At 44.1% G+C, this 25,613-nt stretch overlaps 1 protein-coding gene across 4 annotated transcripts in view; it reads left to right on the top strand.

The window, feature by feature from the left end:
* The first annotated feature begins 637 nt into the window (after positions 1-637).
* SLC37A3 (solute carrier family 37 member 3) overlaps positions 638-25,613 on the top strand; it is a 78,307-nt gene continuing 53,331 nt past the window's right edge. For all 4 annotated transcript variants that reach the window (XM_079930976.1, XM_079930975.1, XM_079930977.1 and 1 more), the window contains exons 1-6: positions 638-712; positions 9,849-10,009; positions 11,250-11,358; positions 17,929-18,021; positions 21,879-21,962; positions 23,802-23,947. In XM_079930976.1, coding sequence (XP_079787102.1) covers positions 9,921-10,009; positions 11,250-11,358; positions 17,929-18,021; positions 21,879-21,962; positions 23,802-23,947 — 521 coding nt within the window. In that variant the 5' untranslated portion in view covers positions 638-712; positions 9,849-9,920. The remainder of the gene's footprint in view (positions 713-9,848; positions 10,010-11,249; positions 11,359-17,928; positions 18,022-21,878; positions 21,963-23,801; positions 23,948-25,613) is intronic.

Here is a 25,613-nt window from a genome sequence, read left to right as displayed (position 1 = left end):
GGCCTTCAGTTTTTGCTTGAGGTTGCCAGGATCTTAACACTCATTTATTTGTTTGGGTGATGGGGGTGGGATGTACAACAGTGAATTATACCGACAGACTAATAGCCCTGTCCTTATGGGCAACTGTATTTAATTCAACAAAAATTTAAAGCTTATGCCCTCCTGGCAGGTCAGTAGCACACCTGGCAGCGCGTTTCTTTCTCTCAAAACAAAATGCAGAATAAAGGTTTTTTTAAAAAAAAGATGATTTATATATACATAATTTTTTCCCAGATTATATCTTCTCTCTCCCGCACTGCTTCTTTCCCAACAGTCCTGGCTGGTGTCCGTCCCTCCGACCCCCACTTCCCCCGCGGAGCTGCCGGGTCCACCCAGGCCTCTGGCGGCGTCTGGAAGCCGACACTCCCTCTCCTCCTCCCCTCCCCTGTCCCTCCCTTGTCCCTCCCCTCCCCTCCCTCTCCTCCCTCTCTTCCAGTCCCCTCCCCTCCCCCTCCCCTCCCCCTCCCCTCCCTGCCCAGTGGCCCTCAGGTAAAGCCGCGCGGTCGGACTACAACTCCCAGCATGCCTCGGGTACCGACGGGTCACGTGAATGCCCGGAAACCCTGGCCGCGGCGGCGCCGGTGAGGTGGCGGTGGGAGTGGTAAGCTTGCGGGCGTGGCGGAGCGAGAGGAGCTGTCGGCCGGCCGGAGTGCGACTGCTACTGCGGACTCGGGTGCGCGAGCGGCGACGCGCCGGGCCCGAGCCGAGAAGGGCCGGAACCCGGCTTGGGGCGGGGGTGAGGGGCGCCGCAGGCGAGGGCAGGTCCGAGGAGCTTCCAGGCGACGAGGGGACGGGGCGGAGAGGCAGAAGGTGGCGGCCGGTGGGTGTGGCGCCGCGGGCAAGGCCGGCCACCCCTCGTTCCGTCCACGCTGGGCCTGGCTCCTCGGCGCCCAGGTGCTCCGAGACCGGCGGAGTACCGTAGCGGGCCGGCGAGTACCGTAGCGGAGGGGAGCGGGAGGGTCGGGAGGGCCTCCGGGGAGAGCCGGCGGCCGGGCCCCACGCCAGCGCGGTGGCGGGGGCGCCTGTGCAAGAAAAGGGTTTGTCGTCTAGACCAGGTGGAAGGGTACCTCACAGGTAGGGCGGGCAGGCTTTTGGAGAGGATGTAGTGAGGCCACAGAGGGAGAAGGGTCTTAGTGGAATAACTGGGCTTTGCCTTTTGGTAACTACCACGGTCTCGGTCAGGAATTTATCTGATCGCTTTTTCGTCATTAACTCAGTATTCTTGTGTGCACAATGTGGTCTGTTTATTCTCACGTCTCACGGGATTATGGGAACGTGTCCACAGGGTTTTTGGTGTTTCCAGAAACTAGGCGATCTCCTGATAACTTACTGAAAGGATTGTAGGGAGTTCCTGGGGTGAGCAAAATATGATTTTTAATGGCCACCTTCTTTCTTCAGCGTTTTGATGGTTGAATTCTTTTTTTTCCCATTTGTTGAATGTTTGCTGTATGCCAGGCACTGTACTTACTTACTAAATTAATTTATTTTTGGCTGCGTTGGGTCTTTTTTAAAAAATTATTTTTGTCTGCGTTGTGTCTTCATTGATGCGTGCGGGCTTTTCTCTAGTTGCGGCGAGCGGGAGCTACTCTTCGTTGCGGTGCGCGGGCTTCTCATTGCATTGGCTTCTCTGGTTGCAGAGCACGGACTCTAGAGCACAGGCTCAGGAGTTGTGGCGCACGGGCTTAGTTGCTCCGCGGCAACGGAGCAACTTCCCGGATTAGGGCTCGAACCCATGTCCCCTGCATTGGCAGGCGGATTCTTAACCACTGCGTCACGAGGGAAGCCCCAGGTGCTGTACTTAGATAAATTGTCTCATTTAATTTTCAGTGAGGAAATTGAGACTCGAAGTTAAGTGGAGGGTCTTGAATTCCAACTGGAACTTTCATGCCTTTGTGTGGGCCATGTTGTGGCTTCAGATGACAATCTTATATTAATCTTTGATATCTGGTCTCTGCATCAGAAAATAACCCTGAAATGATACTTTCATAAGCTCAAAGTCGGTGCACTGTCTTATTGCTCACTAGCTGTCAGGATCCAGTGTATTAGTCATTGTCTCAGGTTCTGATTTGTCTTGTTCACCAGTGGTTAGGAGATGTCAGAGCAATGACCATTAACTTGAGTATAAGTCCTTTGTCTAGGAGAGGGAAAGATTTTTATCTTGAAAACTGTTGTCTTTGGAATATGTTCAGAATAGGTAGGAAGAACGTGGTTTGGGGAACCCTGAGAGAATTTTACAGAAAAGTGCTAGGTATTTTACATCTGTGGTAAGGAACAATTTAAGAAGAGAGACAAATTACAGGAAGACTTGAGTTTCGAATAAAAGGATTTACATGATACAGGGAAACGACCTCAAATGAGGTCATGTGGGATAAAAAAGATACTTGTGTAAATTACAGAATGCACAACTGTCACAATAGGTGAGCTCAACTATCCATTTAGTACTTTTCTCCCTACCTCTTTATACTGAGTATACATAATCATTTTACTTTGCAAACATAAAAACTGAAGTCTAGGGAGTGAAGTAATTGCCTTTCTTATTTAAGTGTGTGCGAGAACCACAGTTACTAATAAGGTGCTTTTTTTCCATTCTGCATCTATACTTCCATGTTTAATGTGTGATATTTTTAATTACTGTGTTTTACCCAACTTGGGATATTTTAACCTTTTAACCTTCCCTCTTACACAGTATAACGTAGGGTCTAGGGTCAGGTCTGGGTTTGAATGCTCCTTTCACCTCCTAAGAGATATTACTTTCTAAAATCCATTTTTTTATCTGTAAGATATGGTGAGAACTAAATGCAATGGCACATGGTAAGTACCTAGCACAGGGCCTGGCACTTTGAAAGCATTCAGTGTCAGCCATCAGTCAAAGCATTCATTCATTCAGAAAATCTTTACTGATCATTCTAAATGCTCTACTAGGCCCTGGGGTTATAGCTGTGGTGTTAAGACAGATGTGGAACTTACAGATGAACAATAAACATGTGAACAATTAAAGCAGATAATGAGATTGGGAGAAATGCTGTGAAGGGAAAAAGCAGATGGAGATGGGAGAGGTAGTAACAGAGGGAGCCCATTTTAGATAGGACGATCCAGGCAGCCACTCTAGCGGATGACACTTGAGGCTGAGCCAGGGAAAGGCAAGAGCAAGCCGTTTGCAAAGAACCAGGAGGAAAGCATGTCAGACAACAGAAGAGCAAATGCGAAGTCCCAAAGCAAGGAAGGGCTTGGTGTGTTCAGGGGCAAGAAAGGGATTGGGTGCTAGGGAGATGGTAGCCGTGTGGAGGAGTGATGCTGGTGGGGGGTGGAGCAAGGGGGGCACAGAGGAGAAGGAAATGGCTAGCCCCACGCAGGAGACTGGACTGCGGCAGCTCTGTAGGTGCAGATGGGGTGGACCTCCACCCTCTGATAAGGGAAGAGAAAAAATAGTGCAGGATAGTGTGTGTTGTATGCTCCCGTTTGTGTATGTGTGAGTGTGGGGCTACGCCTGGAATGCACGCACAGGTGCAGATTCTGCAGGAATGCAGAAGCAATGGTAGGAGCCCCTGGTGACATGAGAACAGGGAGGGAGGTGTCACTGTGTATATACCCTTTGAACTTTTTACCATTCTATAAGAATGCAGAAGCAATGGTAGGAGCCCCGGGTGACGTGAGAACAGGGAGGGAGGTGTCACCGTGTATATACCCTTTGAACTTTCTACCATTCTGCAAGAATGCAGAAGCAATGGTAGGAACCCCAGGTGAGGTGAGAACAGGGAGGGAGGTGTCACCGTGTATATACCCTTTGAACTTTCTACCGTATGTGTATAGCATCTACTGCATACAGGTTTTGGAGGCCATGGCAAAACTCTTGTGGTTTTATATGAGTCTTAGGAAACAGTGAAGAAGGCATTTTAAGCAGAAGAATGACAGCTGATTTATGTTTTAAGATATGTTTCTGGCTGATGTGTGAAGAGTGATGGGCAGCAGGGGGCTGGTGTGTGTGCTAGATGTAAAATAGTGAAACCCTGCCGGAGGCTGTTGCACTAGGCTTGGTAGAAGATGTGGGTGGTTGACCTTGGTAGTGGCTGTGGGGATGGAGAGAAGAGGATGGATTTGGGCTGAATTTTGGGGTGAAAAGGACTGGATTTAGTAATGGGTTGGATGTGGAAGCTGAGAGGAAAGGAGAAATGAGGGCTAAGTGTTAGTTGCCTTGGTGGTACCATCTTGTGAGGGCAGTGCTGGGGACGAATGGGTGTGGAGGGAGGAAGTGAGGAATTGTGAAATTGTCTTTTAGTTCCAAGGAGGGCTCTCAAGTGGTTGGTTGGCTGTGCCGCTGGGAGCCCTGGAGGGTCTGAGTTAGAGCTGGCGCTCTGGGAATCATAGGCAGAAAGCCATGGTACCAGATGAAGGGGACAGAGATCTTGGAAGTTTAGAGAGAGAAGTGTAAGTGGTTATCTTAGATGTTGAGAAAGCAGGTCCTTAGGCAAGTGTGGACTTGCTGGGCAGAGCTGCATGCCCTTTGAGGTTTGTGGCTTTGAATCTGAAAAGTGAAACCAGCCCGCTCCTTTGATTTTTCTCTGGCGAAAGTCAACCACTTGGGCCCAGGGGAGGAGGCCAGAGGCAAGCGAGGAAAAAAAGGCCCATAAGGGAGATAGTGCAGATTCTAAGTTGGGAAAGAAGGGAATGAGGACAGGAGGAGGGTCATGGATGAAGGGAAAAAATGGGGAGGTGACCTAATTGGAAGCTTGCTGAGATAAAATGACTTTGGAGTGGGGAGTATGAAGTAAGCAGTTTTCTGGAAGGAGACAAAGCAAGATGTTTGAAATGCAGTTTGGGAGGTGATGCACTTACTGCTTAGTAGATGACACGGGCCAGGTTTTGACCACGGAGTGGGTTTTGCTTGTGGGATAGAGGAAAAGATTGGTGGGAAGAGGACCCATCTGGGTGTTGACATGAGACAGAGCAGAGGGGGGACAGCAGGTGACCAGGAGACAACGGCTGTGAAGGGCAGTGGGCAGCAAGGCCCAGGAGCTTCGGAGAAGCTGGGGTCTCACAAGGAGGAAGAGTGGTTGTGAAAAGGAAGATTGCTTCTCGCTGAGAGACCCCAGAGGAAGCAGTGTTATCTGGGGGCAGGCAGGAGTCCGCCAGGGTAGGAAAGGCAAGAACTCGCAGAACAGGGTCATAGTATGGAGAAGTAGATTAACTGCTTCTCTCCATTTCCAGAGAGCATTTCTTTACAGTGGGGGTCGGGTGAGGATGGGTCCGATGAAATGGAGGTGGCAGGTGATCTCCTTTCTGCCAGTCTCTCCCCTTTCCACTCCGCAGTCTGTTTCCCCCAAAGTGTTCATAATACGAGACAACTTTATTTATTTATTATTTTTAAATAATTAATTAATTTTGGGCTGCGTTGGGTCTTCGTTGCTGTGCATGGGCGCTCTCTAGTTGCGGTGAGCCGGGGCTACTCTTTGTTGCGGTGCGTGGGCTTCTCATTGCGGTGGCTTCTCTTGTTGCGGAGCATGGGCTCTAGGCGTCTAGGCTTCAGTAGTTGTGGCTCGCGGGCTCTGGAGCACGGGCTCTGGAGCGCAGGCTCCGTAGTTGTGGCGCATGGGCCTAGTTGCTTCACAGCATGTGGGATCTTCCTGGACCAGGGATTGAACCCGTGTCCCGTGCATTGGCAGGCGGATTCTTAACCACTGCGCCACCAGGGAAGTCCCTACAAGACAGCTTTAAATCTTACTATTTTGAGTTGGAATGGACTCTAAATATGTATGGAAAGTGAAATTTGGGGAATGTTTTATATTCCAAGGCAGTGTTTATAAGGGGGAGATTGCCCTCTGCCTGGGCGTGTCACGTGTGAAGCCATCTTTTTATTTAGCCTCCATCACACAATATGGAGTGTTCATCCTGGAAAGTATATTGTGTGGGTGATCCTATAGGATCTCAGAAAGCTTCTTACAAGTCAGATGAGTTAATGATCATGAACTAGTCTTGAAAAGTAGAATAAGGCTCAATGGTTCTGCATCCTTTTTGATGGCAGGGATCTTACTTTTTATAAGTTTTTTTTTTTTTTTTTAAGGTCATTCTTGTTCTCACATGACAGTTGTATATTTAGTATCCATGGATTAAGAAAATACTAAATGACAAGCTTCTATTCAGAAACACTTAAAATGAATTTTGGTTTTATTAATTATAACAGCATTTACATACGCTTGAAAAATGTTAGACATTTGTTCAGTCTGTATTCAGAGCCGGAAAGAAAATGGTCTAAAAGTAGGATGTGCTTAATAGAGTTGGACTTGGCAAAAACTCTGTGCTTCTGCAGGGCTCCAGAGCTCACAGATGATCAGAAATCACTTCTGTGATGTAGGACATATAAATGCAAGGTATTATTATTAATGATTATAATTATATAGGACCAGATGTTATAATAGTATTCATTTTAAATGGCATTCTGCCAACATCAGATGAATGTTTAAACTCTTTTCCCATTGAACTTATTAAGCATTTTCTTCCCTGTCACTGTAGCTAAGGAAAAGGTGGTTTATTTAGAAACTAAATCCAGATGGTCTCAAACAGCTTGGTAGTCATTTAGCACCATTAATGTAACTGTACAGGCCTGAAATCCACAACCATTATTGCCAAAGCAAGTAATTCCAATCTGTTGGAGCATACATTTTTGGAATTATTCTCTTACCTAATTAATTATAGAATTTCATAACCCACAACCTTTTCTGAAGTATTCAGTACAGTGTTTTGAGTTGTGAGTGTGTTCAGGTCAAAGAGCTATGATTTATAAAGAATGGTTAAAACTTTGAGTTGTTTCACTTGGGTGTCATGTTTAATTTGGGGGATAGAGGTAAATTTAGCAGTAACACTAGTAGCTCTCAGGTTTGTAACTTCCTGGAATTACAGACAGAAAGTTTATTTACATTTTGTGAGTGGAAATTTGTTGTCTTACTTGGCTCATAATTTTGTTTTAACATTTTTCAAGGAGAATGATTATGTGAAATTAACTATATTCTCCTGATGTGGGATTAACCCTGGGCAGATCAGTGGCTAAAATAATTATCTTAATACCTTACATGCATTGTTTATTTTGGTCCCAGAAGAGATAGGCCATTTTACACATGACAGTCTGTGCTTCAGAGAGATTGATGTGTCCAAGGGCTCACAGCCAGTAAGTGAATCAGCTATAATGTTTATATAACTTTAACCATCTCAACTTTGTATCTTTTATCCAAAAGTTTCAAGAATGGCCTTTCAGGGCTTCCCTGGTGGCGCAGTGGTTGAGAGTCCGCCTGCCGATGCAGGGGACATGGATTCATGCCCCAGTCCGGGAAGGTCCCACATGCCGCGGAGCGGCTGGGCCTGTGAGCCATGGCCGCTGAGCCTGCGCGTCCGGAGCCTGTGCTCCGCAACGGGAGAGGCCACAACAGTGAGAGGCCTGTGTACTGCAAAAACAAACAAACAAACAAACAAAAAGAATGGCCTTTCATCTGGGTCTCTCAGCATTTAAGGTTTTGGGTTCATCTACCAGTCAGTAGTATAAATTGTGATAGAGAACAGGAGTATAAATAGCAGTTACAGGGAACACAGCCTTGGGCAAAGTCCTGTGATTCACTAATTTTAGTGCTGGAAGCTTTTGAGTTTGTCTCCTACCTTGACTATTATTGTAGTATGTTTATCATACAAGGTATTTTGTTAATTTAATTTTTTTTAAAGCTTTTTTTTTTGCGGTACACGGGCCTCTCACTGTTGTGGCCTCTCCCGTTGCGGAGCACAGGCTCCGGATGCGCAGGCTCAACGGCCATGGCTCACGGGCCCAGCCGCTCCGCGGCATCTTCCCAGACCGGGGCACGAACCTGTGTCCCCTGCATCGGCAGGCGGATTCTCAACCACTGCACCACCAGGGAAGCCCTGTTTTTGTTTTTAATTTATTTGTTTTTGGCTGCGTCGGGTCGTCGTTGCTGCACGCAGGCTTTCTCTAGTTGCGGCGAGCGGGAGCTACTTTTCGTTGTGGTGCATGGGCTTCTCATTGTGGTGGCTTCTCTTGTTGCGGAGCACGGGCTCTAGGCGTCCAGGCTTCAGTAGTGGTGGCACATGAGCTCAGTAGTTGTGGCACGCGGGCTCTAGAGCACGGGCTCAGTAGTTGTGGTGCACGGGCTTAGTTGCTCTGCAGCATGTGGGATCTTCCCAGGGCTTGAACCCATGTCCCTTGCATTAGCAGGCGGATTCTTAACCACTGCACCACCAGCGAAGCCCCTGTTAATTTAATTTTATTTTTTCCTAATATGCAGATAAACTATAGGACTTTTACAATGCTGTGGATGTTTTCCCTCCTGATTATAAAAGTAATATACATGTTTATTGTAGAATTTTTAGGAAAATATATAGAAAAGTAAAATTACCCATAATCCCGCTGCCTAGAGAGAACTATATATTTCCTGTTTACTTGTAAATATTATGTAAATGTAGAGTTCAGTTGATTATAAGTCATATCCTACACGTTTCACTTGCCATTTACTCATGTTATTATAAAGTCTTAATCATCATGTCAAATGATAAAATATTCAGCCATTTGGATATACCATAATTTGTTTAATTATTCCCCTCTTATTGCATATTTAGGTTGTTTCTGCAGACTCATACCTGGAGACATTAAGTGTAGGTGCTTACTTTATGCTTCATTAGTCTTGGTGTCAGAGTGTGGATGTGGCTTTCCGAGAGGACAGAGGAGAGGTGAGAGGAAGTGGAAAGAGATGGCAGAGGTGTGGCCCTGTCTCTTTCCCCTGTTCCTTTATGACTGGCACAAAGTTCATTTCTTCATATAAGAGAGCTCTTCCGACTTTTTGTGAAAACTACCCTTGTGTATAGAGCTGAATGCATCTTGTATTTCTTTAGGAATAAATCCCTGGAAATTGAATTTTTGTGTCAAAGGCTCTCAATTCATATGGCCGGATCGTCTTCCTATAAAATTGTGTTACTTTTCGCTTCCATCAGCAAGTGTATGAGAGTTCAGGATCATTAGACCTTGAGCTGCATTGAGCACAGTCTTTTTTAACTATGCAAACTTTTTTTGTTACCATAATTAGCATTTCTTATGTTCTAATGAGATTGGAACTCTTATTTGATAAGTTTAATAGCCATTTCATTTCTTCTGAGTTGTCTGTTCATTTCCGTTGCTCATTTTCCAGTCAGAATTAGTGATTTTCTTATCAGTTTGTATGAGAGTTCGTTCTGTTAGGAGGTAATCTTTCATCAAGGATTTCTTTTTTTTTTTATAATAAATTTATTTATTTATTTATTTATTTATTGGCTGTGTTGGGTCTTTGTTGCTGCGCGCAGGCTTTCTCTAGTTGTGGCGAGCTGGGGCTACTCTTCGAGTGGGGGCTGCTCTTCGTTGTGGTGCACGGGCTTCTCATTGCGGTGGTTTCTCTTGTTGCGGAGCACCGGCTCTAGGTGCGCGGGCTTCAGTAGTTGTGGCTTGCGGGCTCTGGAGCGCTGGCTCAGTAGTTGTGGAGCACGGGCTTAGTTGCTCTGCGGCATGTGAGATCTTCCCCGACCAGGGCTCGAACCCGTGTCCCCTGCATAGGCAGGCGGATTCTTAACCACTGCGCCACCAGGGAAGCCCCAAGGATTTCTTTTTAAAGGACTAGTTAATAGCTATAAAACATAATTATCAATCTAGTTTTTTGGTGTCAACTAATCCACGTAATTTTTTTTTTCTAGGCCTGATTATACAGTGACAGGTTGTAAGTCTAAATAATTCTGTTTTTGGATAATATGCCTATTATGAGTAATGTTAATAATGTGCTTTGTTTTTCCAGAAAGAAGAAATGATGTAAACCATTCACTGTCCAGACTTTAAGGTCAAGGTTAGAAGGAAGGTCAGGAGGAACATGGCCTGGCCAAATATTTTTCAAAGAGGAGCTCTGCTCTCCCAGTTCAGCCATCATCATGTGGTGGTGTTCCTGCTCACCTTCTTCAGGTAAGTGGACCACTGAAACTCTTCTCTTGTTGTTCTTGTCCTTGTTTTCCTTTTGCAGGAGCTATTTATTGCATGTCAAGTGCTTAATGCAGTGATTGGCCTGGGCTAATCATGAGCTGGACCAGCTAGTCCTTCTGCAGTACTTTATGATAGCTCTAATACAGTGGTTCTCGAGGGTTGTCTTGCCTATATTTGGCAATGTCTGGAGACATTTTTAGTTGTCACGCTGGGGGAAGGGGTGCTACTTGGATCTAGTGGGTTGGGACCAGGGATGCTGCTAAACATCCTGCAGTGCACGGGACAGCCCCCCACAATAGAGAATTTGGGGGGCCCAAAATATCAATACTGCTGTGATTGAAAAACCTTGCTCTAACATAAAGTCCTTTAATTGTTAAAACCAGGAGCTTGCGAACAAAGGATGTGTGTATTCAGGGAATGCTCTATGCCTCCTTGAGCAGTAAAGATGGTAGGAGACCTCTTTGAGGAACTTCGGTCACTCGTGTGAGAGCCCGACCAGAAGAATCGTCCATGTCTGACTCAGTGGCCTTCAGTGGCTCTCTTTAGTGGTCTATAGATGACTTCAGCCAGGCTTTTTGGTGTTAAGGGCACGTTTTTCATAACCCTGTGACTCAACTATTTTGATTATTTCTTCTGAATACATTTTATTTATAATTAATCTTTGTGAAACCACCGCAAATGATGATGATGGTGGTTTTATTTTTAAGGCAGAAACTAGGAAAATGGTTTTCTAATTATGTAAGAGTTGATAGGTAATTTTGGATGCTTGCTTTAGGGGAAATCCATTTGTGAGGGGTTGAGGGAGGCAACAGTATGAGGAAAAGACAGGCCCCAAGTAAAAAGCCACTGAATGGCTAGTGCAATGAATGGCCAGTGGTTGGTAAAGACTTAAAATCCTTTACAGAACTGCAACCATGATTTAAAGGGGTTGCAGTCCATCACATCTCCATCTTCTAGGTCCAGAGACATGTTATGAGTGAACATGGGGGCTCATACTGAAGAAGACAAGTCAATTGTTTCTTTGCTTAGCAGAGAGTGTTTCAGTGGATAGTTCTCATAAAGCAGTTTCTTCCCTCCCTCTTTCCCTCTCTCTCTCTTTCTTTCTGAATTTCTCTTTTTTAAAAGAAGAATTCCAAGTTGTATAAAACAAATGGGAATATATCTGTGATTTTATTGAATCTGTTTTTCTTTCATTCAGCTGTCTTTCTTCTCTCTTTTGTAGTTACTCGTTGCTCCACGCGTCAAGAAAAACATTTAGCAATGTCAAAGTCAGTATCTCTAAGCAGTGGACCCCAAGTGCTTTTAACAAGTCAATTGAACTGCCGGTAGAGGTAAGCGGAACGAAATGCTGGGGTGGATTTAAGAAGGGAACCACGCCCACCCATAAATTCTTCTAAGTTCTGTTTTGTTTCATTCATCCTTAGGATGGCTTACTATTTCCTATGGCATAAAATCCAAACTATTCTGCCTGATTTCTTAGCTTGCCCTGATTCAGGTCTGTTTTACCATTTCAACCAACTTATTTCTCACTGTTTTGAAATCACACAATTCTGGCTAGGCTGGTTTTTTCATTGAGTTTCACAAGTACCATGCTCATTTCTGCCTTTGAGATTTTGCCTGTATTCTTTTGTATGATCTTTCACCTTCCTTACACCCATCTAAATTTTGCTTTTTCCTTTGTGTCAAGATAAAATGCCACTTTTTCTATCAAATTTTTTTCCCAGCTTCTGATTTTTTTCCCCTCCTGAACTGTGCACTGTAATATGCACTGCATATTACATAGTTTAATGTCGAGGTACTTATGTACTTTATAATCATTTCACTTGTTTTTATCTTGTTTAAGTGACTTGAAGTCAGGGAGTCTGTATCCAGTTTTATATTCATTTTTGTTTGTTTGTTTTGTTTTTGTTCTTTGGCTGTGCCGTGTGGCTTGCGGGATCTTAGTTCCCCGACCAGGGATCGAATCCAGGCCCTGGCAGTGAAAGTGCCGAGTCCTAACCACTGGACCTCCAGGGAATTCCCTCTTATATTCATTTTGGACCAAGTAAATTCTTTGATGACTATTTGGAATGGAGATGCTATTCTTTTTTTTTAAATAAATTTATTTGTTTTTGGCTGTGTTGGGTCTTCATTGCTGCGTGCAGGCTTTCTCTAGTTGCGGGAAGTGGGGGCTACTCTTCATTGTGGTGCACGGGCTTCTCATTGCGGTGGCTTCTCTTGTTGTGGAGCATGGGCTCTAGGCTCGGCGGCTTCAGTAGTTGTGGCTCATGGGCTCTAGAGTGCAGGCTCAGTAGTTGTGGTGCACGGGCTTAGTTGCTCCGCAGCAGGTGGGATCTTCCCGGACCAGGACTCGAATGCGTGTTCCCTGCATTGGCAGGCGGATTCTTAAGCACTGCGCCACCGGGGAAGTCCTGGAGATGCTATTCTTTATGATGCCATATCTCAATACAAAAATCCATACCTGTCAAACTTTACTATGTTGTTTGAGCTCTACTTATGTGGAATTATAGGTATATGTTAATATGCTTTGCACTTTTTAAAATATTTATTTATTTTTGGCTGCGTTGGGTCTTTGTTGCTGCACGTGGGCTTTCTCTAGTTGCGGTGAGTGGGGGCTACTCTTCGTTGTGGTGCGCAGGCTTCTCATTGCAGTGATTTCTCTTGTTGCGGAGCACGGGCTCTAGGCACATGGACTTCAGTAGTTGTGGCCCACAGGCCCAGTAGTTGTGGCTCACGGACTCTAGAGTGCAGGCTCAGTAGTTGTGGCACAGGGGCTTAGTTGCTCCGCGGCATGTGGGATCTTCCTGGACCAGGGCTCGAACCCGTGTCCCCTGCATTGGCAGGGGGATTCTTAACCACTGCACCACCAGGGAAGCCCCACATTTTTATTTCTTAAAAATTATTTCCCCTATTTGGACCAATTCAAAATTGACAGAGATTTGAAGGTTATATGAATATACCCTGAAGTTTAAATAAGTTATTCAGTCAATTGCTTATTCAGTCTGTCTTGCACTGAGGATACAATCAATCAATCAGTCAATCAATAAAAGCCTAGAGGATTAAAAAAAGAAAAGAGCCTGTCCTCATGGAGCTGACATTGTAGTGGAAATGCTCTTGAACAATTTTTCTGGAATTGAAGTTATCAGGGACTTTTTTTTTTTTTAATCAAGGACTTTTAAAAGGGAGGCTGTTAAGACTAGACAGCTACATTTCTTGACGGAGCCTTGACCAGTGTTGTGTGCACGGTAACTACGTCTGAATGATCATTAACTGACTCGTCACAGACCCTCAAGGTGAAGTGGCCTTAGAGAGATCATATGCCCTAACCTCTCAAATGGTATAGAATCCTTCTTTGTCATTATTGACAGATGACCACCTAGCTTCTGATTTAATACTTCAGGGAGAAGAAACTCCCTGTTTTCTAGGTGGACGATTACATTTTTATTTAACTCTCATTATTAGGAAGTTCTTTCTTATAGTGAGGTAAGAGTGTTCTGCTGTTTAATTTTGATCTTAGGTTTTATCCTGAGCTGTGCATACTAAGTTGATTCGTGCTGTAGGACAGCCTGTTAAATATTTGAGGAAAATCCGTCTCCCTAAATTTCTCATGTTGAGGCAAAACATCCCTGCTCCTTCGGCTGTAGTTTAGTGACACAGAGCACTAAATATGCTCTTTCAGGTACAGGCTGACCAATATATAGAATAATAGGATTTGATTTAGGCACTGAATTTCTGGTTATACAGCCTTTGTTTTTTAGGTGACTGGGTTGGAGATCCCCAGCGCCACCCCCAGGTTTGATGATTCACTAGGGGGACTCATAGGACTCAGCATATGACTCAAAACTGTGGTTTATTACAGTGAAGCATACCGAGCAGAGTCAGCAAAGGGAAAAGCACATAGCGTAAGGTCTAGAGGAAAGCAGGCAAAACCTTCCAAGAGTCCCTTTCCAGTGCAATAATATGGATGTGCTTAATTTTTCCAGCAGCAAGTCATGACAGCTCCGGTGAGATGTTGTCTACTAGGGAAGCCCATTAGAGACTTGGTGGCAGGGTTTTTACTGGGGCTAGTCATGTAGGCACCCTCTGCCTGGCACATATGAAAATTCCACATTCCCATAAGGAAAGCAGGTGTTCAGCACAAACCATATTGTTTGGACAGACAGTTTAGGTACAGGGAGCCACTCTTAGCAGGGAATGATGGGAACCCTCCCAAGATCCAAGTTTCCAGGGGCCAGCCTTTCAAGTAGGCCTTGTTAAGGGTACATATCAAGTCTGCTATGGTAACTCTTTCCTGCCAGTGACCGTGTCACATTATTACCTTGTGTTGAACTTGCATTAATTTTCCTGCTAAGATATTTACTTACTTACTTATTCTAATTGCTGCTTATTGAAGTAGGTTTCACCATTCTGATCTTTCAGAACTATACTCAGTAGCTTGGATGGATTGATTATGTAGAAGTTGGGTTCTGACTTATCTTGGAGGTCTTTGTATTTCCATACCTGCCCTCATAGAGAGCAGTGCCAACCTTCCACTCCCTTCTGTAGACTTTAAAATCCAGGTTTTTTTCTTTCCTGAAGCCTGCTGCTGGGAGCAGAGTGGCTAGGGCAGTATGTACCTTTCACTCCTTCTGTGCTTCTGGGTCTGTAACTATCTTAACTCTAGCTTCCTTTGGAGACTTACTTTCTTGTCCAAAGTGGAAACGTTCTTAGAACCGGAAATATACGTAAAATGAGTCAACTCTAAAAAACATTTTGTTTATATATGTTTTTTAACATTTCTTAAGTGCCCTAAACAGCATCCTCAAAAAGTGCTTATTATAGCTTTCATGTTTATGCATAGCTATCTTAGGTGCTTTACAAAAAAATTAAACAGACCCAGTCTGTATACCTTGAGATTTTATAATGGATCCCACTGACATGGGCAAACATTGGACATAGTAAGAGATCATGATATAAAATCTCTGTTTATAGATAACGAAGAGGAAATGGTCGAATCTAAGATTTGAGGACAACTTGATTGAAAATTGTGAACAAAAATTTGTTCCATTAAGTTAAAAAGTCATAACTCTCCAGACAGCACAGTCCTTCCAGGGTGTAGGGAATAGTGTAAGAGTCTAAACTTCTCTCCAAGAGAGGAAAGCAGGATTCAAGGTGCCCTCAACATTCCAGCTCAACCTCGGCCACAGCTGCTCTTACTCAGATTCTCACAGCAACAGATACCTGACCCCTGAACACAAGTCAGCTTCAGCTTCCTCCGAGCTCCGCTTCAGGAAGCGCTTTCGTGTCAGTTTCCCCACCCCCATGCATAGCTATAGTTCAGTGATAAACATTCTCACTTAGGAAACCCACACTGTGACCTTTTGTGTTTCCTGGAAGTGCCCCAGTGTGTAGCGGTTGTCGTAGCTTAATGCAGGCCCTCCCCTGACAACACAAGAAAGGCCTCCACACGTACAGGCCGGTCCTTTCACATGGCAATTGTGCATATGTGCAGGCCAGCGGGTGAGATTTGAGCACCTTAAAGTCACTTTGTTGATGACCTTCAGGTTCATTTCATTCTCTTTTGAGGAAATATCTGCCAGATACCCAAATCTGAATAACTAGAGTTTGTCTGTCGGTCACTCTTACGAGTAAAAATGACTTTTCAGCTTGCGACTCACACAGTTTTCCTGAAGACAGTCATCTTCTCTCCTGTTCGTATAGCTGTATTATTGATGTTAACTTTCTTTGCTAGCCTTTTCTCTTTTATCCTATTTTCTGGATCTTTTTGTTAGTCCTGCTTTTTTTTTTTAGTTTTGGGGTTTGTTTACACTTGTTAAGTAGGCAGTCAGAAGTGTATTTCAGCTGAATTTTAAACAGAAAAAAGCTCTTTGAAACCTGTCAGTTTTTGTGTCAGCCACACCTGCAGGGAGATTTTGGTGGCTTCTAGTAAGAGAAGAAAAAAAAAGAAAAAACCCCTGAAACTTGGAGCAGCTGCTTGAATGTGAGCTCCTCACACTGGTGTGTGCCCCCCAGGGCTTCATTCTGGGTCCTGTTGAGGCTGGATGGCATCAGGGATCAAAGATTGTGGTTAGAGAGGAAGGTGGCAAAATGACTCTAATTGGAGATATTTCGGGCCCCAAGTTGGCACACTGAAATACTGATGGGTCTCAGCCGTGTGGGCTGCTTTCTTATCGCTCATGAAAGCAGTGCGTGAGGGAAAGTAACAAGACTGTTGGCGTTAAGCCTCATGGAAGTGAGTCACAATGCTTTAGGATCACACTTTATATATTCTCTTACAATTTGGGGATTTTACTTTCTGTTAAAAGGTAGAGTGTATTTTAAGTTGCCGATTGTGATTTTTCTTTTTAATATTCCAAAGTCAAATTTTCTATAATAACCCATCTCAGAAATCATTTAGGTCTGCAGACCCCAAAGAGCTATGGGTTTGTATTTATGGAGACTTACTGTTTTAGAAATTAAAACCAAGACATTGAAGAAAACTACATTGGTTTTAAATTATTTATAAATGAACTAAATAACCTATAACACGTTAACATAAATAACATTTAGTGAAAAATGACTTTTTCAAAATGGAAAAAAATCACTTAATAAGGAGAGTGGCATTGATTTACATTTTTGCAAATCTCTTCATGTCTGGCTCAGTAGAAGACAGTGGGTTTTCATGTCTGCTTCTGAATTCAGTCGCTTGCAGCTTGATCCTTTAAAGTATATGAAGAAAATTTGGCTTTCACAGATACATAGTAGGAAGGGGAGAAGTATTTTAATAGCCTTTTTCGTTAATTGTGGATATTTGTCTTTGATACTACATGAGAATTTGACAAGAGGCAATTTCTTAAAGGTTAGTTACAATGTGGAATCTGAAACTGTATTCATTAACTTTTTTATACACTTGCATTAAGATCCATTTGTCTGTCTTGTACTTTGAATGGATCCTGAAGTGACAGGCTCATTTCATTCTTTTCTGAGGAAGTATCTGCCAAATACCCAAATCTGAATAACTAGGGTTTGTTTGTCAGTCACTCTTTCAAGTAAAAAGGACATTCCAGCTTGCAGCTCAGACAGTTTTCTCAAGATAGCCATCATACTTTGGTGTGCATAAGTGCTGTATGCATATTTTCTGTTGCATCACACGAAATATTTAAAAAAATGTACTCAGGGGCCAGATTTAATAAAATCAATAATTTTTACTGCTCGACAAATATTTATTGAACGTCTAGCATGTGCCAAGGATATTCTTAAGTGAAATTGCCTTTGTTTTTTTTTAAACTATGCAACGTTAAAGAATACAGTGATTAATAGTACAGTTGTGGGGCTTCCCTGGTAGTGCAGTGGTTGGGGGTCTGCCTGCCGATGCAGGGGGCACGGGTTCGAGCCCTGGTCTGGGAGGATCCCACATGCCGTGGAGCAACTGGGCCCGTGAGCCACAACTACTGAGCCTGCGCGTCTGGAGCTTGTGCTCCGCAACGAGAGGCCACTATAGTGAGAGGCCCGCGCACCGCGATGAAGAGTGGCCCCTGCTCGCTGCAACTGGAGAAAGCCCTCTCACAGAAACAAAGACCCAACACAGCCAAAACTAACTAACTAAATAAATAAATTAAAAAAATATATATATATAATAGTACAGTTGTGTAACCACCTTGATCCGTGCTAAGGCACAGGAGTTTTACCCACCACTGCTTTTGCACCATCAATGGAAAAGTTAAAGGGAAAAAGCAAATAACATATTAGTGTTATGCAAATGATTTTGGCCTTGTGGACCTTTTTTGCATATGTGTTTCCTTATGTACAGAATGCTGATTTGCTCTTTTCAGTATCACCACCTGGTGATGCGGGGGTGGGTGGTAGTTGTGTGTGTAGGTGCTTTGGACCAGCGGGACTGACTAGTTCTTGTGTAACTGCAGATCTGGAGCAGCAACCATTTGTTTCCCAGTGCAGAGGAAGCCACTCTTTTCCTCGGAACACTTGACACCATCTTCCTCTTCTCCTATGCTGTGGTAAGTCTCAGAACTCTAGGCTTTTACGTTGAGGAAAAATGTAAAATTACTCCAAACCTAATGAAGTTGGCAAGGGATTTTGAATTTGCTGACTGAGGAGAGTTTGTATTTTGTGTCCTTCCCATTCCTCTATTCCTCCATTCGACACATATTTTTTGAGCACCTAGCATGTGCTGAGCATGTGCCAGGTACTTTTCTAGTCGATAGGGGATTCATCAGTGAGCATCACAGGAGAAATCCCTTCCTTCATAAAGCTTATATTCTTTTTTAAGCTTCTCTTCTTGAGTGGGAGCTAAGGGAGACAAATGATAACAAAATGCTGTAAATAAGTAAATGACTGAGTGTATTTGAAGGTGGTAAGTGCTGTGGCAAAGAGCCAGGCCTGGGTGGGGGGGCAGGAGGGGGTTTGTCGTGTATGTAGGACGGCCAGGGAGGACCTCGTGAAGAGCAGAGGCCTGAGTGTAGGTGGAGATTTCAGAGCCCTTCACATATAGATGATTTTTTATTTTTATTTTTTAAAATTTATTTATTTATTTGGTCGTGCTGGGTCTTAGTTGTGGCTCACTGGCTCCTTACTTGCAGCACGTGGGCTTCTTAGTTGCGGCAGGAGGGCTCCTAATTTGCAGCTTGCAGGCTCCTTAGTTGTGGCATGCGAACTCTTAGTTGCAGCATGCATGCGGGATCTAGTTCCCTGACCAGGGATTGAACCCGGACCCCCTGCATTGGGAGTGTGGAGTCTTAACCACTGGACCACCAGGGAAGTCCCGTAGATGATTTTTTAAATTATGAGACTGGATGAAAATGGTCAGGAGAGTTGATAAGGACAGGGAGGAGGTAGGAAGACTGAGCCGGGGCTGGGGCGTTTCCAGTATTTCGAGGTGGGGAAGATGAGGGGTGGGCCAGGGAGGCTGAGAGGGAGCAGGAGAACCGTGAGAGGGTGGCATCGTCCTGGGAGCAGAACCGGGACAGCCGGGGCCAGCTCTGGCTGAGGGAGTATCCTGGAATCGGGCAGCCAGAGTCTCTGTCTGGCCTTAGGGAGTGTCTGTGGTGGCTGCTGAATTAGAGCGGTGGTGGCCATAGCTGGAGCTGTGCCCCCGGGGGAGCAGTCTGACCTTTTCTCCCCAGCATCTTACTGTTTATCTTTAAAATGTGTCCAGTTATGGGGCTTCCCTGGTGGCGCAGTGGTTGAGAGTCCGCCTGCCGATGGAGGGGACGCGGGTTCGTGCCCCGGTCTGGGAGGATCCCACATGCCGCAGAGCGGCTGGGCCCGTGAGCCATGGCCGCTGGGCCTGCGCGTCCGGGGCCTGTGCTCCGCAACAGGGGAGGCCACAACAGTGAGAGGCCCGCGTACCGCAAAAAAAAAAAAAAAAGTGTCCAGTTATAAAAAAGCCTTTTAGGTATAAGTGTGCAGGTGATGTGAAATGCTGGGTGAAAGTCCCAAAGTAATCTCGAAATGTTTATTTGGGCGGTTACTAGAATATCTTTTCTTTGAAGAGGAAACTTACAGACGTAGTTGGAGCAGATCTTGGATCATTTAGCCTAGCTTCTCAGGCCAGCCTTTTTTTTTTTTTTTTAATTGGGGTATAGTTGTTTTACAATGTTGTGTTAGTTTCTACTGTACAGTGGAGTTCCCTGTGCTATACAGCAGGTTCTTATTAGTTATCTATTTTATACATATTAGTGTATACATGTCAATCCTAGTCTCCCAGTTCATCCCACCCCTCTCCCCCTGCTTTCCCCCCTTGGTGTCCATACGTTTGTTCTCTACATCTGTGTCTCTGTTTCTGCCTTGCAGACCAGTTCATCCATACCATTTTTCTAGATTCCACATATATGCGTTAATATACAATGTTTATTTTTCTCTTTCTAACTTACTTCACTCTGTATGACAGTCTCTAGGTCCATCCATGTCTCTACAAACGACCCAATTTCGTTCCTTTTTATGGCTGAGTAATATTTCATTGTATATATGCACCACATCTTCTTTATCCATTTGTCTTTCAGTGGACATTTAGGTTGCTTCCATGACCTGGCTATTATAAATAGAGCTGTAATGAACATTGGGGTGCATGTGTCTTTTTGAATTATGGTTTTCTCTGGGTACATGCCCAGTAGTGGGATTGCTGGGTCGTATGGTAGTTCTATTTTTTTTTTTTTTTTTTTTTTTTTTGCGGTACCCGGGCCTCTCACTGATGTGGCCTCTCCCGTTGCGGAGCACAGGCTCTGGACGCACAGGCCTAGCAGCCATGGCTCACGGGCCTATCCGCTCTGTGGCACGTGGGATCTTCCTGGACCGGGGCACGAACCCGTGTCCCCTGCATCAGCAGGCGCACTCTTCAACCACTGCGCCAGCAGGAAAGCCCTATTTTTATTTTTTTAAGGAACCTCCATACTGTTCTCCATAGTGGCTGCGGGAATTTACATTCCTACCAACAGTGCAAGAGGGTTCCCTTTTCTCCACACCCTCTCCAGCATTTGTTGTTTGTAGATTTTCTGATGATCAGGCCAGCCTTTTCTGTACAAAATCCCAATATAGGATCGCTTGGCTTTGGCTGGAGCACTCCCAGTGATGCTTCTCCTTCAGCCTTAGAAGAGGCTGTGTCGTCTCATGGAACCACTAGCTCACCACCACCAACTAGCTATGATAAGCTTTGTATCAAAATGGAATTTAACCTTTTTTTGATACTTAATTCCCTTACCTACAGAGTTATGATGATACAGAATTATGATGATAATAGTTGTCTATAGGATTAAATAGGTTTAGGAGATAAAAGATAAATGCCATGAAAAACCAGTGATCATAGCTCTTTATATTGAGCTGCATTTCCTTCTGTAACTGCCAGGTATTGTGTGGACCTTTGGAGCAATACAGAATAAATTGGTTGCCTAATCTGAAACATAATTGAGAGATTTTCTTCACCACCGCCCCCCCCACTATGTATAGTATAAGACCATGTGAATTGGAGCTGTAGAACATAGACTCTTCTCTAATGTTTGCGGGTACCTCTTCTGATGTAGTGAAAGCTTGACAGTAATGAGGGAGAAACATTTATTATGCCATTTATCATCTAAATTTTCTCTAATATAGATATATTTATACAGCTATATTATATTTATAATGTAGCCAACTTATGAGAAACACTTGTATCTGAATTTAGGTATTTAGTCAAGACATTTATTCATTTTACATATTTGTGGAAGAAACCTAAAGTGTGTTGCCCTTAGCTTTTTGGCTGCCTTGCTGCCATGATCTCGGCATTTTAATTCCTGCCACTCAGTGGGAGGAGAGCAGAAGGCAGAACATTTGTGCCTCTCTTCAACTGATTATTGTCTCTGCCTCCGTGCTCTCCTTGCCTCGTGATGTCATGAAACCCAAGGATCAGATTAAGCAGGCAGTGCATGTACCTCCAAAGCTTCTGTTCTGCAGGACACGTAACATCTTAATTCAGAACGCAAATGGCTAAGAGGAATCCCTTTGGGAAAGCAGGTAACTGATTTTTAGGAGTTCATCTGTTCTAGAAGAGGAAATATATTTGTATGCTTGTTTTATTAGAATTATTCTTTGTTTTTTTTTTCTTTTCTTTTCAGTCTCTTAGGCAGTTAGGAGATCAAATAGAATGGAAATTTGCACTGAATTGTACTGTCTTGGTGCATGAAGTATTTACAGTATAGTGTGCAGAAACAATTGTCATTTCCTGAAATGTTAGTGAAAGTGATTTAGATGGCTAGGCTAGGCACGAGAATGAGATTTAATTTTTGTGTTTTGTTTGCCTCGCCTTGTTTGCTTTGGAATGCATTTCACTTTTTCCAGGCTGTGTTGTTATCCAGAGGTATAAAATAAAATGCTTTATTTTTAGGGCCTTTTCATCAGTGGTATCGTTGGGGATCGGCTTAATTTGCGATGGGTTCTGTCTTTTGGCATGTGCTCCTCTGCATTAGTGGTAAGTTGAAAGGTGTTATTCTTATTACTATTACTGTTGTCTCAGCCAGGTATTTTACAATCCAAGCAGTCCCCCACTTCTGTATATAGAGTAGAATAGAAAAATTAATCTTCAGTGTTCTAATCCCTTCTGTGCCTTTTCGCTTAGGTATGTCCTTAAAGTATGACTTCAATCATGCCCCTTGCTTGATTCTCAGTCACCAGCAAAATCAAAGCATAACTTGCCTGGCATCCAGTGCCCCCGAGAACCTGGTCCCAGCCCGCCTCTACAGTCATGTCTGTCCTGTGCTTCACCTCTCTGCACTCCCACATCAAACTATCAATACCTTTTGTGGCCCTAACATATCCTGCTCCCTTCTACCTCACGGCTATCGTTCCTGCTGTTCTTCCTGCCTTGAATGCTCTGTTCAGCTCTTGATAGTATAACTCAGTGTCTCCTTCAAGTCATTGGCCAAATGACTCTTGTTTCATTATGCCTTACTTTACCAGCCCCACTCCCGGAAGTCATCCTTCCCTGTCCTGAGCTCCCGTGCCTGGATTTCTTTGAAGGCACTTCTCTTGTCTGCTGCTCAGCCTGCTTGTTTCTGTGTCGGTCTTGCTTTCCCTAGGAGCCTGCAGTGGGGTGATTAAGACCACAGACTTCCCCAGACCTGCACCGCCTGGGTTTCAGTCCTTCCCCGGGAGTGTCCAGCTACGGTTTCTGTGTGCTTTAGCGTCCCCTTTTGAATACCTCCACCTGGGGTTGCAGTGAGGGTTCTGTGTGTTACTATGTGTGGGGCATTTGGAACAGTGGCTGGTGTATTGAGTGCTATAGAGGGCAAGATCCATATTTGATTCATCTTTATTTGCTTACAAGCATCTGGTGATAAATTTTTGTTGATTGAATGAAAGCATGGAGTTTAGTTAGACTCTATTATTGTTTTTCAATGTCTGCCATTTGTGTATGGGGAAAAACTTTTTTCTATTTCAGAGATTGAAGCACTTTATTTATTCACAAGCTGCTCACCCACACATATATACATACTATTTTTAAACCTGTATACATACTTTCTTGTTTGTTTGTTTTTTTACGTTTTTTGAAAAATTGAAGTATGTACATAAACTCAATAAACTCACCCTTTTTAGTGTATACTCCTGAATTTTGACAAGTGAGTATAGTTGTGTAACTGCCACCCTTCCTTCTGCCCCCAGCCTCTGGCAGGCACTGACTGTTTTTCTGTCGTTATAGCTTTGCTCATTCCAGAATGTCATATAACTGGAATCATACAGTATTAGACATACCAGTTTGAAACCCATGCCAAATATTCCCGAAGGAGACTGACTACAAATAAAATGCCCACGCCGAGCAGAATGCCTGGAAAAAAGCAGTCCTTTGATGAATGCCACCAAATGATTGAGCCAATCACAAGTTACGCCAATGCACTTATTAGGCACGGTGTTAATAATACCTGGCGCTTTCTGGTCCGCGTGATGTGCCTGGGCTGTTCTAACGATATTTAAACATGTGAAGTCAGGTAGTCCCCAGAGCTGTCTGCCATAAACAAGAGGAAAGGGAAATAATGTAAAAAGAGGTCCAACAATCGGGACTTAACCTTTTAGAGTTGAAGATGCAAGTTGGAAGGATGGTCCTCGCTGTGTTTTACGCTCTTTGCCATCTCTGCCTCTCTGGTGGGGGTGGTTTGGCAGTGGTCTCACTCAGCACTGCTCTGGGCGAGAGCATCTGAAGAGTTGGCCACACGTCTCTCAGGCCCCAGACATTGACTGTATCTTTCACATAGGGTCTTTAGTCGGGGTGTCCACAAGGATGTTACATGTGTCTTTTTCTTTCTTCTTCTCTAAGGTGTTTGTCTTTGGCACTCTCACAGAATGGCTGCATTTCTACAACAAGGGGCTATACTGTAGCCTGTGGATCGTGAATGGCCTGCTGCAGTCCACTGGTTGGCCCTGCGTCGTTGCTGTTATGGGCAACTGGTTTGGGAAAGCTGGGTAAGCCACTTCCTCCTCCTTTCATTTCTCTACTTAAGTAGTTTTAATATGGGATTGTTCAAGACTTGTCAGAGTCAATGCACTTGATCCCTTCGACACCACACACGTCTTCCCTGTATTTTAGAAAGTTTAGAGCAGCCGGGAGAGGAGGTTTCATGTCAAAGTACATTGGAAATAATGTGGACCCTAGATATGGTCTTGCCTGTGGGACTCATTCACAGCAGTCTCCTGGCCATGGTCAGATATTGAGTGTGGCTAAGGCCGTACATCTCAGATTTTTTTTTTTTAAATCTTCCCTTTAGAGAACATAAATAACACACCATAATAACAAATCTCACGTGCCATCTCATCATGTATCTTCCTGTGGGTTTTGCTTTCCCTTTTTTTGAGACTCAGTGATCTAGTTTAACCTTCTTAAAGATAAGGAAACTGAGGCCAGAAGTTATCCATAGGGCTTGCCCTAAGGTCACAGAGCAAAGGCTTCAAGAAGATGCAGATGGGGCTTCCCTGGTGGCGCAGTGGTTAAGAATCCACCTGCCAGTGCAGGTGACGCAGGTTCGAGCCCTGGTCCAGGAAGATCCCACATGCCGTGGAGTACCTAAGCCTGTGCACCACAACTACTGAGCCTGCGAGTCACAACTACTGAAGCACGCACTCTAGAGCCCATGCTCCACAACAAGAGAAGCCACCGCAACGAGAAGCCTGCGTGCTGCATCAAAGAGTAGTCCCCGCTCGCCACAACAAAAGAAAGCCTGCACGCAGCAATGAAGGCCCAACGCAGCCAAAAATAAATAAATAAATAAATAAAAATAAAGTTCCCTTTAAAAAAAAAAAAGGAAAATGCAGATGAAGAATGCCAAACTTTGGGGCTTAGTTAAGTTGGCCATTTTTTCCATAAACCTTTAAGTACTTATCAGTTGTATGTGAGTTTGTGTGTGTGTGGCGGGGGCCATGGCTTGAGGATGGGCACCTACTGCCACTCAAGAAGAACCATACTTAATTTACAGGATAGAAAATAAATTGAGCTGCCCAGAGACCTGGCTTTGTTGTTCATTGTTGTTTGTGGCACTCTGCCTTTGTTGTTTATCACTGTTTATGACACTCTGCCTTTAGGAATACTGTTAATTTGGATTTCTATCATTTGTCCTGGATAAATATTTGTGTGTTGTGAGATGCACATTTATTTCATCGATGGCTCTATGTTTTTTGTTTGTTTACTCTTTTACGTAGGGACCAGTGTGCACAGCAGGCAGTATCCACCCGCCGCGGTGATCAGTGCATGCTTTGACCAACTCCTCTCGGTTTTCCAGCTTCCCCAGTCTCATAGTAGTAGTAGAGGTGCTTGCTGGCTAATGATCTCTGTATTGTTGTGAAAGTTCACCTGTAAAATGCCTTGTGGTTAGAATCAGCACCGCTTAATGAGAATGCTCTGATTATGTTTAGTGTGCTAGTGATTTCCAGTTCTTTCCAACTCTAGTGTCACTGGTTTAATAGAATTGATTTTCGGAGGTACTCATTCCCCTGGGATACTTTAGTTTTCTTTTGGAGTAGGAGATGCTGTCTGCTTGTGTGTTATTTATTTTTATTAAGATTTTTAACATAACTTCTTTCCAAGCGTGATTTTTTTTTTTTTTTTTTTTTTCCAAGCGTGATTTTTGAAAATTAT

This window comes from Stenella coeruleoalba (genome assembly GCF_951394435.1).
Source record: "Stenella coeruleoalba genome assembly, chromosome: 9".
Taxonomy (NCBI): Eukaryota; Metazoa; Chordata; class Mammalia; order Artiodactyla; family Delphinidae; genus Stenella; species Stenella coeruleoalba.
This window is presented reverse-complemented; position numbering and strand designations above follow the sequence as displayed.